Here is a 17,597-nt window from a genome sequence, read left to right as displayed (position 1 = left end):
TGTACAAAAAATTTATTTTATAAATACAGCTTTATACATTCACAATATATATTTATATGCATACAGTGTAGTGAAGAACAGGTGAGGTGAACTGTCTCTTGCTCGCTCTCTAGAACACGGAAAAATCATCACTGATGAAAGACACGAACACAGAGTCTACACCAGGCGGGGCGGGGCGGGGCGGGGCGGGGCGGGGGCGGGGCGGCCCGGCGGGGCACACCCAGCCGAGAAGGGAATGGTGGCGAGTGTGTCGCAGTGGCCACCGCTTGCCGCTACCGCATTCTTACACTTACTATTATACTTTGTACATGTGGGAGTGAGGAGCCACCACACCAGTGTACGTTATCACAGCAAGCCAGGGAGGACGGCGCCTCCCTCAGGGCGGCGGGGCTCCACCAATGCCCTGGACGGCGCGCGAGCACCGCCTCTCAACCGCTGCGGCGCGGCGGCCGACGGCAGGACCCAGCCCGTGCCTCATGGCAGGGCGTCCCAGGTCAGGTGAGGGCGGATCTGAGAGGGCTTGGACCGGCCACTACTCGTAGCTGTGATCCAAGTACTCCTCGCTCTTGATGATGACGTGAGGCTCTCGCGCCAGGCTCTGTGGGTGTGTGTCCATGGCATTTTGGGGGTGGTACTGGTGGTGCAGCGAGGACATGGAGAGGTCAGTGGGACCCTCCTCCTCCTCCTCCTCCATGGGGGCAGGCTGGCTGGCCGGGGTGTCCTTCACTCTCGGGGACTGGAGCGGTGCCGACCGCAGCATGCTGATGTTCTTGATGCTCTTCAGCTCTGAGGGATTCCTGAGGAACTGGTAGCAGTGTCGCTCTCCCTGCACCTTGCGCAGGATGTTGACGCGGTAGTAGTAGCGCAGCGCACGGCTCATCTTGTCGTAGTTCATGCTCAGGTGGTTCTTCTGGATGCCCCAGAGCCGAGCCAGCCCCGGTGGGTCTACAATCTTGAACACGCCCGTGTCACGATTCTTCCAGGCGATATACCTCGAGTACCGCTGCTGTGGGTCATTAAGCAGCTGCTGCAGGAAATCCCACAGCAGACGTCCATTGGTGCCAGTCTCGACAGGCTCCTCGCCGGGACCGGGAGGACCCTGAGGCTGGGGGGGCACGGCCGGCTGGGCGGGGCTCTGATGCTGCAGACTCTCTTGATGGGTCGAGACGTTCTGAGCTGCGGCGGCGGCGGCAGCTGCAGCTGCGGCGCGCTGGTAATCACTGAGGTGTTTTAGGGAGGCGAGGGCGTGTGCGGGGAAGGAAACTGAGGCGGTGCTGGTGGGCGGCACTGGCGAGCGCTGGGGAGAAGAGGAGTCCCGTGTGGAGTCTTCGGAGTCAGACTGGCTGCCGGAGTGGGCGGAGCCTGTGGAGGCGGCGGAGGAGTGGTGGTAAGCGGCGGTGGAGGAGGTGGAGGAGGCGTTGTCGGGGTGGCGCGGCGAGCCGCCGCTCTGCTCTGAGGGTGCTGGGCTGAGCGTGACGGAGCCGCCCTGATGCAGCAAGTGCGTCAGGTTGTGGATGTCCGGCGTGACCATGGACCACGGCTGTGGCGGTCCTGGTGTCAGGGGGGAGGGAGAGAGCAGTGGATGGTGAGGGGTGAGGGGGGACTGGGGCACCTGGGGTGCGTCGCGCAGCAGGAACTGCAGTGTATTGTGCAGGATGTCTCCCGCTCCGGGCGCGCGTTCCGCCAGGTCACATTTTGTCAACATGCACAGAGCTTTGCCTAGGGAAAGAAGGGGAGCGGTATTAGTGACAGTCCTGTGGCACGCCCGCGCCTCATTCGGCACGCGGCAGGGAAAGTATGCAGTTTAGAAACACAATTACTATGTGTGTCGAAGAGTTTTGGTTGGGTAGGCGAATGGCATCGAGACTCACCGTTGAGAGAGAACTTGGAGTGGTCGATGGCGGGCAACTCAAACTCTCGCTCGAACCAACGGAGGAAGGCTGTCACGTCATCCCGGGACCAGTGCCGCGGGTCAGCAGCTGCGGGAGGAAGAAAGGCCTGGTCAGCACAAAATTGCTTCATACTATCCACAAAAAAGAAGTCTGTGTCTTGTGCTGGCGAAATATAACTGTCACCGAGACTAAGTATTGTGTAAGCTGTAATGGCAGTCACCAAGACACAAACACAACAACATTCGACTCGAACACATCGCTGTATATCTGTGCCTGTCGCTAAGCATGACAGCTTTGTTGCTTGAGCACCACTTTACTCAGGAATAAAAAAATCTTATTTGATGCACCAAACTAGTTAATGCAATCAATCTCACTAAAAGTCAAGGGGCCTCGAATACCACCAGTTTGTTTTAGTGCTGCCTGACGAAGACAATGCGCCGGGACTCACCCATACATCCCAACGAGGACAGCATCTTTGCGCTGCACCACAACTAACACCTAGTCAACTCTGTATAGTGTCTGTGATATAAGCGTGCAGCCTCCACCTGGCAGCACCAGCGCTGAGCTGCGACTGAGCCCAGCAGCACACAGCTCAGGTAGTTAAGGAGCCAAGTGTGGGAATGGGTAGAGGGGGGTGAGGGTAGTGTGTGGGAACGAGGAACGTGGGGGTGTGGGAATGGGCAAGGCAGTGTGGGAATAGGATGCTGGAAGACGGCGGGAGGAAGGGAGGAAGGGACGGGTGATGTGGGATCCCAGTCTGGATGAGGGCGCAGCGATGGCGACCCCGGGGAGAAGGAAGCGTGTTTTCCGTGCTGGAGAGGACGTGGTGGGACGGAGAAAGGACGAGAGGAAACACGGAACGAAAGAACAAGAGGAAGGAAGAAGAGGGGGGGGAGAGAGTGTGAGAGAGGAAGGGAGGGGAAGAGAGGCGTGTGAGGGACAAACGCGAGAGGATGGAGAGTCCTTGGGCATATTAACGGAGTTTGATCGCAACTCACCGAGGTGTGTGGGCATCTGCGTCTTCACATCAAGCATGGGTGAGGACGGGGAGGCCGACTGCGGGAGAGACAGTGGGTACCTCCACAGCAGATCCGGGCTGAAGGGGAGAGCCATGCCCACGCGATTCACGTCAGGAGTCAGGTTCAGCGGCGGCACCTTCATACTCTACAGAAAACGGCGCCTGTGACCTGTAACGAAGAAAACGATGATGAGCAACACGAAGAGAAACGGGAGAGCGCAGAGCGCTCTGCTAGGGAAACCTTAAGAATTATCGTCAACATTAATTTCCTTTTGGCGTCAGATTACACGCGCGCTGTGTCAAGCGTGCTCCACGCAGAGCCGCGGCAGGTGGAGAGGGAGGGCGACTCTGCGTCGCTTGGCCACACCATCTCCCCCATAAAGCTCTTGTTGTTGGACCTACGTGTGCCAGCGTCTCTGCCCTGTCCCCTCCTGCATGTCAACCCCCAATCCACCCCAACCCACCACGAAGTTCCCTTCGGGCACCACACCGCAACAATTCGACCGCCGGACGGTATTGTGGCCGCACCATAACCTTCCTCTTCCTCGCGCACCAAACACCCCTAAAAGAGAAGACCTCCCCCCAAAAAAGTAAGTCAGCAGCGGATGTGTGCGTGGCGCGGCGCCCCCCAGCACCACTCACGAAATATTGACACCGTGTATGAGTGCGGTCATGCTGAGACGGCGCGGGTCGCGAGGGCAGAGGGACATGGAGGGGTTAGGGGAGGGGAGGTCAGGTTACGGGCACACAGCTTGAGGGACAACGGTGGGTGGTGGGGGGAGGTGCACTGAGGGTTGAGAGGTTCACAGCATCCGGACCTTGCTGGGCTGGGACGCTAACAGGTGCGCCAAGCAGAGCGTGTGTCCTCCCACCCTCCTTACCTTCCTCTCTCTCTCTCTCTCTCTCTCTCTCTCTCTCTCTCTCTCTCTCTCTCTCTCTCTCTCTCTCTCATTCCACATTCCTCCCCTCATGCACATCCCACCTTTCGTTCGTTCGTCTTGTCTTCTTTACATCCTCCTTTCTTTTTTCCCTTCCCGCCCTCTCTCAATACCTGCTTCTCTTCCTCACTCATACCTCCCAGCACTTGAGTGTCTTCCCCCCACTCGTACCTGTGTTCACCTGTCACTCCCCTTCACCTGCACACCTCCCTTCCCCTACCCCCCCTGCCCGTGGCTCACAGCGCCCACACTTCCGCTCATTCATCTCACAAGACCTGGGAAGAAATCTGGCTTATCTGGGGAATCTGATAAGGAGGCGGAGGAAAGGTGGACCGGCGGAGGAAAGGGTGAGGCTTCCTGTTCGTTGGTGGAGGGAAGAGAGGGAGGGAAGGAGGGAGGGAGGGAGGCGAGTGAACTTGCAGGAGAGGAAATGAAAGGAAGGTAAAACGAAGAGAAAGAGAGAGAGAGAGAGAGAGAGAGAGAGAGAGAGAGAGAGAGAGAGAGAGAGAGAGAGAGAGAGAGAGAGAGAGAGAGAAGACAGGATGAGGGTGTGGAGGAAGGAGGGTGGGGGGGATGGAGGAGGAGGGAGGGAGGGAGGAAGGAGGGAGGGAGGCTGTAGACGGGCGAACAAAGAGGGCTTCCTGTCTCTCCGGCCTCAGGGTCTCCCGTCTGCCTGAGGAGGGAGGGGGAGGGGGAAGGAAGGGGGAAGATTAGGGTAGGGGGAAGGAAGAGGGAGGGTCATGGCAGGGAGAGTGCTGCGGTGGAGTGTAGAGGACGCTCAGGAAGGGGAAGAGAGAGAGAGAGAGAGAGAGAGAGAGAGAGAGAGAGAGAGAGAGAGAGAGAGAGAGAGAGAGAGAGAGAGAGAGAGAGATAGGAGGGTTGGAGGAATGTAAGAGTGAGGGAAGAAAGAGAAGAGTACAACAGGAGGGAAAGGGGGGGAGTGAGTGACCCCACAACACTAAACAGTCCGTCACAACACCACTCCACCCTCGATTATGACCTCTACGCTCCCAGGTCCTCCGGCGTGACCCTCACTACCCTGGCCGGGCACCACCTGTCACTCCACACTCGCACCATCCCCACAGTGCCCGCGTCACCCTCGCCTCGTGTCCTACCCGTAAGTGCCATGCGCGTCAGGGTATTGGTGTGTGAGTGTGCAGTGACACACACCAGTTTTGTTGAGCCGCGGACCACCAGTAAACAGCTTTGGTCCTTGGCCAGAAAGAAGAGGAAACTTTCGTCCAGGAAAACTTGGCACATCAGTCAAGTTAGCCGCTGTAATGAGAGACTCTGTACCCTCTCCACCATCACCACCAGCCTCCTCTTCTCTCCCTCACCAGGAAACACCCGCTGCCTCACTCCCCTTCACCAGGAAAATAACACTGCCTGCCTCTTTCTCCGGTCTGATCAGCGTCGCCACGGCACGCCTGCCTGTCCCTGCTTTCCCGTCCTCGGCAGGCACTCCCACGCTACCACCAGGAAACTATGCAACTGCCGCGCCCTCCGTCACCGCCAATCTAGCGCAAAGATACTAAGAACTGATTAATTGTGTACCTGCTGGGCGACTACAGGTGAGGCAGCTCCCCCGCCCCCCTCACCGAGATCTGCCCCAGGCCCGGATGCTGCTCCCTCCCCCCCTTTCTCACTCCCTGAGGAGAAACAAGCCGGAGATGCCCCCTCCCCCACACCACCCATCCCACCCACCCTCCGACATCCATTCCACCCAGCTTCACCTCTCTCTCTCTCTCTCTCTCTCTCTCTCTCTCTCTCTCTCTCTCTCTCTCTCTCTCTCTCTCTCTCTCTCAAATATACAACACATGAGGTATGAATTGTGTGTGTGTGTGTGTGTGTGTGTGTGTGTGTGTGTGTGTGTGTGTGTGTGTGTGTGTGTGTGTGTGTGTGTGTGTGTGTGTGTGTGTGGCTAGGCTGGACGTGTGTGGATGAAGGCAGCGTGGGTATATATGCGGATAGCAATGGGACAGGGTACCGGTGGGCACGGGCGGGCATAGGCAGGTGTAGGTTTGATTGGAGATGATTAGTGGAAGTGGACGGGTCGTCGTGGTTATGGGTTCACCAGTGCGGGTGTGGGAGGGCATGGGCGGGTATGGGCGCGGGTCTCACCTGGGCGGGGGTGCAGGTATGTAAGAGAGTAATGACGCACATCCGGTCTCGACCAATCTCATCTCATCTCCCGCTCCGCCACACCGCCGCAACCCCACCGCCCGCCCCTCCGCCCCCGACCGTAAGGGTGATGCGGGCGCCGCCACCCTCAAGATGGAGAGCCGGCGGGGCATATACCCACACTGCCTTCAACGCGACTCTCGTCCCTAACGCGCCCGCCCCAAGGCTCCTTGCCGCCACCCGTTCCCGCTACACCTGTGGCCCTCCCCGCTATAAGAGGAAGGGTGGAAAAGGCTTGAAGGAAGAGGGCGCCCCGCGGGGCATGGAGGCTGGGGGTGGGGGGCGGCGGACAGGTGAACTGGCTGTGGGAAAACTTGGTGGAGGCGGCTGTGACCCAGCCCGCCCCCTCCCCCCTCACCTGGCTTGTAATTAGCGCGGTATTTGGTGGCTACCTGCCCGACCCTGGGTCACCCCCCCTGCTGACCTAACACTGAGAGAGAGAGAGAGAGAGAGAGAGAGAGAGAGAGAGAGAGAGAGAGAGAGAGAGAGAGAGAGAGAGAGAGAGAGAGAGAGAGACGTAACAGGAGAAGGCCAGCCCGCACGCCACATCCGGGGCTCCGTTTCAACCCACACTTGTTGAGGGCGTCTGAAGGGGGGCGGGGAGTAGAAGGATGGGGGAGGCAGGGGAGACGAAACAGTGGCAGATGAGGACAATGTGAGAGGGAATGAGAGTGTGAGAGGGGAGACAGTGAGGGGAGCAGCACACGACGCCGCCATCCCGGGAACAAAGAGAGGGGGAGACACGGAGGCAATAAAGAAGAGATGAGGGGAGATGGACACAATAAAAAGGGAGATGAGGAAAGAGAAAAGAGGGAACTGTAGGGAAGGTGAGGGGGAGGGAAGCAGACTGAGAGGAAGGTGGACTGTTCCCTCTGCCTCCCTCTGCTCTCCACCCCTCCCCCCTCTCTCCCTGTCACACCGAGAGAGGGGAGAGCGAGATGAAAGGGGAAGCTAGAGATGATAATACAACTGCGAACACCATCTTCCAAATTCTCTCTCTCTCTCTCTCTCTCTCTCTCTCTCTCTCTCTCTCTCTCTCTCTCTCTCTCTCTCTCTCTCTCCTTTCCTGTTCTTTACTTTCCTCTCCACGTTTCTTATGTTAGTCAATCTTGTTTTTTCTTCCTCTTGTCTGGTATGTATTTTCCTCCTCCTCCTCCTACCCACCCCTCTTCCTCCTCCTCCTACGTGCCCAATTCTTCTTACTCTTCCTCCACCAACATTCCTTCTTACTTCACCCTCCTCCTCTCTCCGTCTATCCATCCTCCTCCCCTCCTCTCCCAATCCTCGCCTGTCCCCCTTTTCCTCCTTGTCGTCACTCGCGTCCTCCTTTTTCTCTCTCTCTCTCTCTCTCTCTCTCTCTCTCTCTCTCTCTCTCTCTCTCTCTTAAACAAGTACACATATTATAATTTACGGCGAAAGAGGAACAGGAAGATGAGCAGGAGTAGGAGGAGAAAGAGGAGGAGGAAATAGTAGGACGAGATGAGGAAGAGGAGTAGGAGGGCAAGTGAAGGCCTCTCCTCCTCCTCCTCTCAAGAGCCTCAATTCCGCGTCCACACAAGCTAATCGAGAAAGCGGCGCTAACAGGAAGAGGAAGAAAAAAAAAAAAAGAGAAAGAGAATCATTGCAAACCCTCCATATCAACAGCGTGGCAAAGTTTACAAGAGAGAGAGAGAGAGAGAGAGAGAGAGAGAGAGAGAGAGAGAGAGAGAGAGAGAGAGAGAGAGAGAGAGAGAGAGAGAGAGAGAGAGAGACTCAGTGGTCAGTATAACAGGGATCGAGGCAGGATAGATTAATGGAGACTGAAGATCCTCCTCCTCCTCCTGAAGAGAGAGGTGAGAGAGGGACGTGAGACACCTGTGCAGATCTCTCTCTCTCTCTCTCTCTCTCTCTCTCTCTCTCTCTCTCTCTCTCTCTCTCTCGATATGTAACTCATGAATGTTGCTTGTAAAAAAATGTACGTTTTTTCTACATATGGAGAAATTTTAGGTCATATTCTAATCATGTAAATGACATTAATGAGAGATGAGTCTCACTGCGAATCAGGTGATAAGAATAATTAGTGTGTGCAGCAACTTCCTGAGAGAGAGAGAGAGAGAGAGAGAGAGAGAGAGAGAGAGAGAGAGAGAGAGAGAGAGAGAGAGAGAGAGAGAGAGAGAGAGCCCGGCCCACGTGTCGCCCCGCGCTGCTGCTGCTGATGGTGAGGCCTGACGGAGAAGAAGTAGGAGGAGCCCCCACCCCCGTCCCGCTCCGTCCCGTCCCTGGAGTCACAAAGCTTCCCACTTCCCACACGCTGCTGGATCCTGACGTCACTGCCCCGTAGAGTTAGTTGCTCGCTTGACTCCCGCTGACGTCACACGCTTCATCACACCCACGCGAGCACACACACACACACACACACACACATACATGGTACTTGTTAACGAGCCATTACTTTTTTCCCCCTTCTTTCTTTTCCGTCATAATATTCTCTATTACTTTTAAGTGCACTCTAGTATATTCTGTGACGTGGGTTTTCCCGATACTCGTTCTATCTCGAATGTTGTCTCCTTCTTATCGCCAAGTATCTTATCGCCGGTAAACAGAAATATTATTATTTAAAGGACAAGGTGGTGGCAGGTCACTCAAGCACTTCCTGAGAGCTCGCCGTCTTCCATCCACCCCCCGCCTCTCTCCCTTCTGGGACGCCGCCTCCATCATCACTCAGGACCCTACGAACTTAGAACAGCACATCTCGCTGATACGAGATCGATAACGTATAATAGGGATGAACCACCTTATGCATTATATGTGAAACGCGTCCACGTAATAAAAATTACAGCAGCAGCAGCAGCAGCAGCAGCAGCAGCAGCAGCAGCAGCAGTAGCAGCAGTAGTAGTAGTAGTAGTGGTGGTGGTGGTGGTAGTGGTAGCAGCTGCGGCAGCAGCAGCGTAAACACGACTTCCAATCTAATCTGTTTGTGGCCCCGATCGTAACACACAAACGGAAATTACAGCTGCGGAAGGCCGGCCGCGGCGTGGCGGTGCGCTGGCAGGCTGTCGTAACCCGGCTGCTGTGGGGGCCAGATAAAGCTTATCGCCTGGCGCGGGACGCGGCCCAGCTACCGACGCTATCTCCGGCAGGAAATGGAGATTACAAGAACCGCTCTCCTTGCTGGAAGCGCGTAAAGCGTACACCAGGACAGTGGTGAACGCTTTTACCCCTGGTGTAATACCCTGTGTCCTTATCACAGGGAGTGGCGCCGTGCCGCGCTACACATGCCTCACACACAGCTACAATAAGTGGCAGATGGTCTTGGAGAGAATTACTTGAACTTAACGCATTTCTACTTAATTCTTATGGATTAATACACTCAGTGAGTGATATGTGTGACTTCAGAAATGTTACAACCAGGTAAAAATGATAGCAATAATAATTTATATAAATATAAATATATATATATATATATATATATATATATATATATATATATATATATATATATATATATATATATATATATATATATATATAATTGGTATTCGGTTGCATCACTTTGTAATGATTGTGAAGATAAGAGTCAATCCCTTCCTTGGAAGCAATGGTTCTACTAATGAACCCGGAAAACCGCGCCTTGTTGAGGCTCCACTACAGGTAAACATGCTGTCAATCACCAGGATCGAGATAACCAGGTATCACGATGTACCTGTCATACACTTGTTCCATACTCTTGATAAAAACTGCACCACCACTTCCCTGGCCACTCAGACCCCTCCCGTCACCTGGGATTGCATTTTTCAGTTACTCAAATAGAAATAAAGTCCCACGATAGTATTTTCTTCCTTAGCACTGAAGCGATACTGAATGCAGGACAGCTGTGTTGTTAAAGGCTGCACGTATGGTACCATTTGCCAGACAGACAATACATCAACACCACATTATAGCTTCACTGCCGCGACATGCATTTCTGGAGGCAAACTCCAAACACATTCAAACGTCACCAATCACTGGTATAGTAAGTCACTTCACAGTTCACCACATATCACCCTTATTTTTCCAGCAGTGCAGGTCCACGGGAAGGCTGCAGCACCTTACTAACTCCAGCACGAGTCCTCAGCACTTCAACAGTTCATTCACAACACACATTTGATATACAGAGTTGGAAAAAAAAAAAAAAACAATAGAGTAAACAGTAAACACTTATAAAACACTTAAAACTGGAAAAGGAAAGCCGCCCCCCAGCTCGACAACAATAAACAGGTGACAGACTTGAGTGACGAAGGGGGTGCAGGCTCATTGACACACCTGTTCACCACCACCTGCCTGTCTACTCCTCCAACACCAACACCACCACACAACCACACACCTCTCAAGAGCGGCTCGTGAGGCTGCCTGTAGCTATGAGTGCTCAACGCAGACTACACGGCCGCCACAGCACTCACTTGCAGGGGACCAGAAGAGGGGTAGGTGGAGGAAAGGCATAGGGGGGACCGCCTCCCGCTTAACTTGCCAGACGCCACTACTGTGCGTAATTCTCGGATGCTTGGCTGGTTGTTATTACTCGTGTGTTGGGGCGTTTGTTCATCCTGGTCCATTGCTCTCATGGCCTTGTAGGTGGAGGTGGTAAGGAGGAGAAGGAAGAGTAGATACAGAGGGTGTTTTGAAGGTGTGTGTCGCGTTTCGTCCCTTTTCCGTGTAGACCGAAGCGATTGCCAGAACTGTCACGTTATTCTTTGGTAGTACATTCTCTTCCTTATTAGGATCAAAATCGTCACTACTTCAGTAACTTGCCCATTTTAATCATGAGAACAGGAATGAGGGAGTTAATGATACAGGGTGACGGAGAAACTGGAGGAGTAGGGGGAGCAGGAAAAGTAGGAGGAGCGTCAGGGAGAATGAGGAGACAGGAAGACGAGATGCCTCTTCCCTTCAGCCGCCGTACAACAGTGCTTCCCAAGACTTCCTGGCGCGCGAGAGAGAGAGAGAGAGAGAGAGAGAGAGAGAGAGAGAGAGAGAGAGAGAGAGAGAGACGTACGAGAATATTTCCATTTCGATTTTTTTGGCTCCTGGAAACACAAAGAAAGAGTGTGGCGCTGGGAGGTAGTTGTTTGAAGGGAGGGACCGTTTTTCATTCTTTTGTGGTGAACGGGGAAGAAAAACAAACCTTTAATCACAACACACAACTAAGATTATTTATTTATTTATTCATTGTTTGTCTGCCTTCTTCTTTCTTTTCCCAATGAACTGGTAAAGAGTTCGAAGTTTATATTCTTCTTTCACCTCTACAGTATTGCTTCCTATCATGACACGTTTATTGAGGAAACGCTTCTATTTATATCCTTTAATAATGAACTAAAAAAGTGAAGAAAATTAAAATAATCGCCAGAGAGAGAGAGAGAGAGAGAGAGAGAGAGAGAGAGAGAGAGAGAGAGAGAGATTTGACAGAAATGACAACTGTTAACACGAGTGAGTGGAGAAGGAGGAAGAGGAGGGGGATACTGACTACCTGAATGACGCCAACGTTTCTCTCTCTCACTCTCTCTCTCTCTCTCTCTCTCTCTCTCTCTCTCTCTCTCTCTCTCTCTCTCAAAGCAACAAGAGAACCAAAGAATGGCGGGAGAGTAGGAGGGAGAGAGACAGGGGGAGGGAGGGAAAGAGGGAGCAGACGGTGACAGGTGAATGGAGGGAGGAAGGCCGCGGAGGGACACGTCAGATAGAGAGGAGGGAAGGAGGGAGGGAAGGAGAGATGAAACAGGAAAGGCATACAAATGTAGAAAAGGGGAAGCGTTACAAAAGAAATAGAAATAAAAGTATACAGAAAAGTAAATGGAAAATAACTAAAGATAAGAGTAACAAAGAAAAGAAATATGGGAATTAAATAAAATAAAACGAAATGAAAGGTTTGAAAAAATAAAAAAAAATAAAGAAGGGAAAAACAGGGATCACAAGAGAGAGAGAGAGAGAGAGAGAGAGAGAGAGAGAGAGAGAGAGAGAGAGAGAGAGAGAGAGAGAGAGAGAGAGAGACGCTTATCAGTCTTTCTGTATTTACTTATTTACATACCTGAGAGTACCATTGTGATCTGTTAGTGCCTAAGTGTTCTCAGAGTGTCATTGTGCCCTGAGAAAGTGCCAGTCTGACCTGTGAGTGTCATTTTGATCCGTGTGCCAGTGTGACCTATGAGTGCCAATGTGACCTGGGAGCGTTAATGTGACCCTCTGGTGCTGTTTGACCAAGTGTGACCTTCGATGACCTTCTTGACTGACGTGACCCGGCAAATGTGAGAGAGAGAGAGAGAGAGAGAGAGAGAGAGAGAGAGAGAGAGAGAGAGAGAGAGAGAGAGAGAGAGAGAGAGAGAGAGAGAGAGAGAGAGAGAGAGAGAGAGAGAGAGAGAGAGAGAGAGGTGATTAACTGAGGGAGGGGTGATAGGTAGGGGTGAGGGGAAGGGAGATAGGAGTAGAGGATGGGGCGAGGAAGGGTGATAAAGTGAGAGGAAAAGGAAGGAGAGCGGGAGAGAGAGGAAGGAAGGGGGGTGAGGGGAGAGAGTGAGGGAACAAAAGGAGGGGGAAGGGGAAACGGAGGGCGGAGAGAGAAAAGAAAGAGGAAAGAGGAAGACGGAAGAGGAGGGGAAACGAGGGGAGAGGAAGGCGGGATGAACGGATGGGAGGGTGGAGGGAGAGGGAGTTATGGAGAGAGAGAGAGAGAGAGAGAGAGAGAGAGAGAGAGAGAGAGAGAGAGAGAGAGAGAGAGAGAGAGAGAATAAGGGTAGGGCTGGGTGGTGAGGGGAATGTGGTAGGGACCAGTACTGGAAGAGAGCCACACTTCCCCTCGCCCGCCTGAGGGGTAACATCCGGTGAGCTGCGAAGGGCGCCACCATCCCTGCCGCTTCCCTCCCACGACCACCACCGTCACTACCACTATAATGCTTCCTCCACCTTCACGACCACCGCCATCACTACCACTATAATGCTACCACCTTCACTACCATAATCATTATCGACTACTATTATATCCTCTTTTTCTTCTCGAACATCTAACACTACGGTACTGAAGTGATATTGCGCTATTGTATCTAGTTACTGACACTTGTTTCAATGACGCGCAGAATATGTATGTGTATTCTCCGTTATAATATCTTCTATATCTGTCAGCATTGTCGTTGCCTGCTGGTCTGATACGCTGTACCCAATGTCTTGCAGCAACAGTATTACAATCATCACAGCATCAGTACTGTATCCTTCATCTCCCAGCCACGTGTTTCCCTGACAAACTGTCAGGGAAACTGTCAGGCGTTGTTTGTTTTCATCAAAGTGAACGTATCTCACCATTAACGTAACAGCTATCAGAGTACAGCGCCACAGTGCCACAGGGAGCACCTTAAGATAGCGTGGACATGTACTCAACACCCACTATAGTTTTTACCGTCTATCGCACCCACGTCATCATCATCTTCGTGTTCATACCTGTAACAAACAAGCTATTAATTCGGTTTTCTAGCTAATCCAAGACCAAAATAAAGTGAACCACCCGTCCCTCCCCTGGCATTACATTCTGTGGGCCTGCCACCTCATCTGTACCCAGTAGTATAGGTGGCTAGACAATGCCAGGCCCTGCAGTGCTGCTGCACAGTGCTCAGCAACAACATAACGGTGCCTATGGGAGATGAGTGGAGGCAGCGAGGTGGAGCGAGGGGAGACGCGAGTGAGGGGAGACGGTGCCAACTCCCAGGCCCTGCGTTGCTCGCCACTTCCCGCCTCCCAGGAAGTGCCGGAAGCAGACCGCGCTGCCAGGTGCACGATGACCACTCCTGCACGATAATACACACACACACACACACACACACACACACACATTGACGTTTCAAGGAAAATAATGTGTGTGTGTGTGTGTGTGTGTGTGTGTGTATCTATCTATCTATCTCTCTCTCTCTCTCTCTCTCTCTCTCTCTCTCTCTCTCTCTCTCTCTCTCTCTCTATATATATATATCCTTTCCTTTCACATGGATGACACATCACACGGCGAGGACAAGACAGTCATAATTGATTCATCAGTCATGAGGCGACACGCCGAGCACCAGTGGCCGTCTCCCAAACATCACTACATAAATCTGAAGGCTGTTGAAACAATTGTGACAGCGAGTGTGTCGGAGTGGTGGAGGTAATCGCTCATGACTGCAGGACGGGGAGTGTCGGGAAGAGGCGGCAGAGTACCATACTGGGTGCGACAAGCGGGACGGTGCTTGGAATAAGAATCATGACAATGTTGTTATGGTACGAAGATGGAATCCTCGATACTATTCCCAGTGAAGAACCACTGCTGGAGAACATAAGCCCTACAAGGTTAGCAACAAGTGACGTGTGGTGCTGGGGACGTATTGATTGTCCGTGACGTGGCCCTGCCTAAACTACCACCCATCACGACCATCACGACCACTAACGTCACCAGAACAAGCGCAGCTCACGTCATCCACGTCACCATAACCAGCAAAGTTATATATATATATATATATATATATATATATATATATATATATATATATATATATATATATATATATATATATATCCCCTTAAAATGGCTACTGTTCTAAGTGTCAGTTCCACTCGTATTGGCTTGGTGCCCGCGGTTGTCACCACCACAGGTCACCCAGGACCCGGGAGGACAAGATGACAGCCAAACCACTCTTCTCACTCACCACGACTACCCTCTCCTTTACAAGGCAAGTGTTTCAGTCACAAAGGGAAAAACTCTCCGCATACGTGAAAAAAAGAGGAAACAAGGAGAGGAAAAATACCAAGAGAAATACAGACAAGGAAATATCAATGCAATAATACCTGCAGATCTTCCAAAAGGACGCATGGAAAGGATAAAAAATGCCGATGACATTTTCCTACAAGTGTGTGAGTGGTCTGAGAAGTAAAGAAGCACTGGTGTAAAACGTGCAGTGTTTAGTGCCGGGCTATTGGGTGCTCCTACACGTGACTCGTGAGCAGAGAAAAGAGAGCGAGGGAGTGAGCGGGCTACAGGCATGTACTGCAACACGTGTGGCTTCTTTCCTAAACCACTTACTGGACTTAGCTGCACACAACCCGCTTAAGCACCAACTCAAGCATTTAGCGTGCAGCCAGCGATTGTACGTATATTTATCCACTCATGTTATTACTTACCTCGTTCTCTCTCTCTCTCTCTCTCTCTCTCTCTCTCTCTCTCTCTCTCTCTCTCTCTCTCTCTCTCTCTCTCTCTCTCTCTCTCTCTCTCTCTCGTGCGTCATCTGGCTACGGGTGTTGAGACTTGACTCAATTTCGAGGATCACCAGCGCACGTCATCACTCCTCCACTTCTCTGTGTCATTCCACACTCTTCTGAAACCATTGGCGTATTTTCAGATATTTACAGCAGCTACGGCTACTCCTGCTCCCAACCACCACCCTTCAGTACAAGCACCATTCTTTACAGTACTAGGCAGTGTTCTTTCTTTTCGTTCATAGGGAGGAGTTGCAGCAGAATAACGTCAACGTGAATGTTCTTTCATGTCTTAGCTCATCTTTCAACAGGGTTTAGTGGAGAATGACTGGGTTTCTTTTTTTTTTTTCTCCAAGAATGATTTCGTGATTCTGGTGTTAGTTAAGGATTCTGGTTTATTAATGAGAAAAGCAACTATAGGAACTTGACTGATCATCTCTGTGGCTTTTAAAAATCAATTCTTATTTGTGCGGCTTTTAAAAATTTATTCATATTCATGCATTTCAGAATTGTGGGGCTAGTGACTTAACTATGTTCACCTTCATCCTACTACTACTATTACTACTATTACAATTACTACTACTACTACTACTACTACTACTACTACTACTACTACTACTACTACTACTACTACTACTCTTACTACTACTACTACTACTACTACTACTACTACTACTACTACTACTACTACTACTACTACTACTACTACTACTATTACTACTACTACTATCGTTTATGTTCACCTTCATCCTACTACTACTACTACTACTACTACTACGACTATCGTTTATGTTCACCTTCATCCTACTACTACTACTACTACTACTACTACTACTACTACTACTACTACTACTACTACTACTACTACTACTACTACTTCTAGTACTACTACGTCTTCTACTACTATTACTCCTACTACTAATTATGTGAGGCGCATCATTTTCCTCTCTCTCTCTCTCTCTCTCTCTCTCTCTCTCTCTCTCTCTCTCTCTCTCTCTCTCTCTCTCTCTCTCTCTCTCTCTCTCTCTCTCTCTCTCTCTTTACGTAAAGCAGGATTGGTTACATATCTGCTAAAGTCCTGATAGAGGCTTTACCTGCCCTTGCGTTATCACTGCAGCTATTACGAAGACAACCGCTATCACCATCACCACTACCACCACCACCACTAAGGACACAAGAGACGAGTAGACAAAGGAGTATTAGACGGAGCAGAAAAATGAGGGAGGGGAGGAGGAGAAGAAGAAAGAGATGAAAACTAACAGTAATGAAAGTAGAAGGGATAATTAATAAAAGTACTACTACTATTACTACTACTACTACTACTACTACTACTACTACTAACTTGACTAATAACAGAAGATTACGCGTTCAACCACCATTACCACCACCGTCATCACCACTAACATTACACATTCCAGCTAAATTAATCTGTCACAGCCTCACTGCAAACCCTTTTCCCCCTATATCATGCCAAGTTATCAACCATTCATACCTGGCCCGTACTATACCTGCAGACCTGAATTATATATGAGGGAGCGTTACTTCTAAAACAGAGGCCAAACCTGTACCAATCTTTATTAATATTCCTCTCTTTCCTTCATCTTTTTTTTTTTTTTTATTACTTGTTAGGTGCGAGGTCTGTGTGTGTATGTGTGTGTGTGTGTGTCATGTGCTCTCCTCCTCTCTCTCTCTCTCTCTCTCTCTCTCTCTCTCTCTCTCTCTCTCTCTCTCTCTCTCTCTCTCTCTCTCATTCCTTCCGTGCTCTTCATTATCTTTCTTCTCTCTCCACCACCCTGTTCTTTGTCTTCATTTTTTTCGTCCTCTCCTCCCTTCTCCCCTCTCCCCTCCTCTCCCTTTCTTTCTTTCTTTCTGTCTCACTCTTTCTATAACTCTTTCTTTTCTCTTGTATTCGCAGAACCTCAAAATATCACAACTTCAAGGCCATGTTGTCAGACGAAAACGTGACGTCATTATTGATTGTCCCGTCACCGGTGCGTCACGTGGGGTGGGCGGGGCCGCGGCGACCACCCCCTGCCTGCCTGCCTGCCTGCCTTCACCGCCCCGCCCACCCACAACCCCACACACCGCCTCAAAACACCTATAAAGAAGTAGGTATGTAGTTCGCTCAACTGCTGATGTCACAAAGTCTATTCGAGTAAAAGTTGACATATGAAAGAAAAAAAAAGTTTATATTATCAAGAACGCCATAAAGTCTGATTTAAAAAATTTGGCTCCGCAACATCGCGGTCATATGGCACCGCTACTAAATGTTAAAATGCACCAACAGTTTGCACCAACAGTTGTAGTAGATTAACTAACAGCAATACATAATGATAAAAAGCATAAAAAATT

The 17,597-nt window shown here is 50.9% G+C and overlaps 1 protein-coding gene across 1 annotated transcript; it reads right to left on the bottom strand.

Moving 5' to 3' along the window:
- LOC135110618 (ets DNA-binding protein pokkuri-like) lies at window positions 1-10,502 on the bottom strand. The gene is made up of 4 exons (XM_064023145.1): window positions 10,372-10,502; window positions 2,891-3,079; window positions 1,872-1,979; window positions 1-1,719 (listed from the first exon to the last, which is right to left on the bottom strand). Exons 2-4 carry the CDS (start codon window positions 3,051-3,053, stop codon window positions 533-535), a joined length of 1,458 nt encoding a protein of 485 aa, XP_063879215.1. The 5' UTR covers window positions 3,054-3,079; window positions 10,372-10,502; the 3' UTR covers window positions 1-532.
- Between the last annotated feature and the right edge of the window lie 7,095 nt (window positions 10,503-17,597).

Source organism: Scylla paramamosain, chromosome 2 (genome assembly GCF_035594125.1).
Source record: "Scylla paramamosain isolate STU-SP2022 chromosome 2, ASM3559412v1, whole genome shotgun sequence".
NCBI lineage: Eukaryota > Metazoa > Arthropoda > Malacostraca > Decapoda > Portunidae > Scylla > Scylla paramamosain.
Note: the sequence above shows the minus strand (reverse complement) of the source record. Positions and strands in the feature narration are given on the sequence as shown.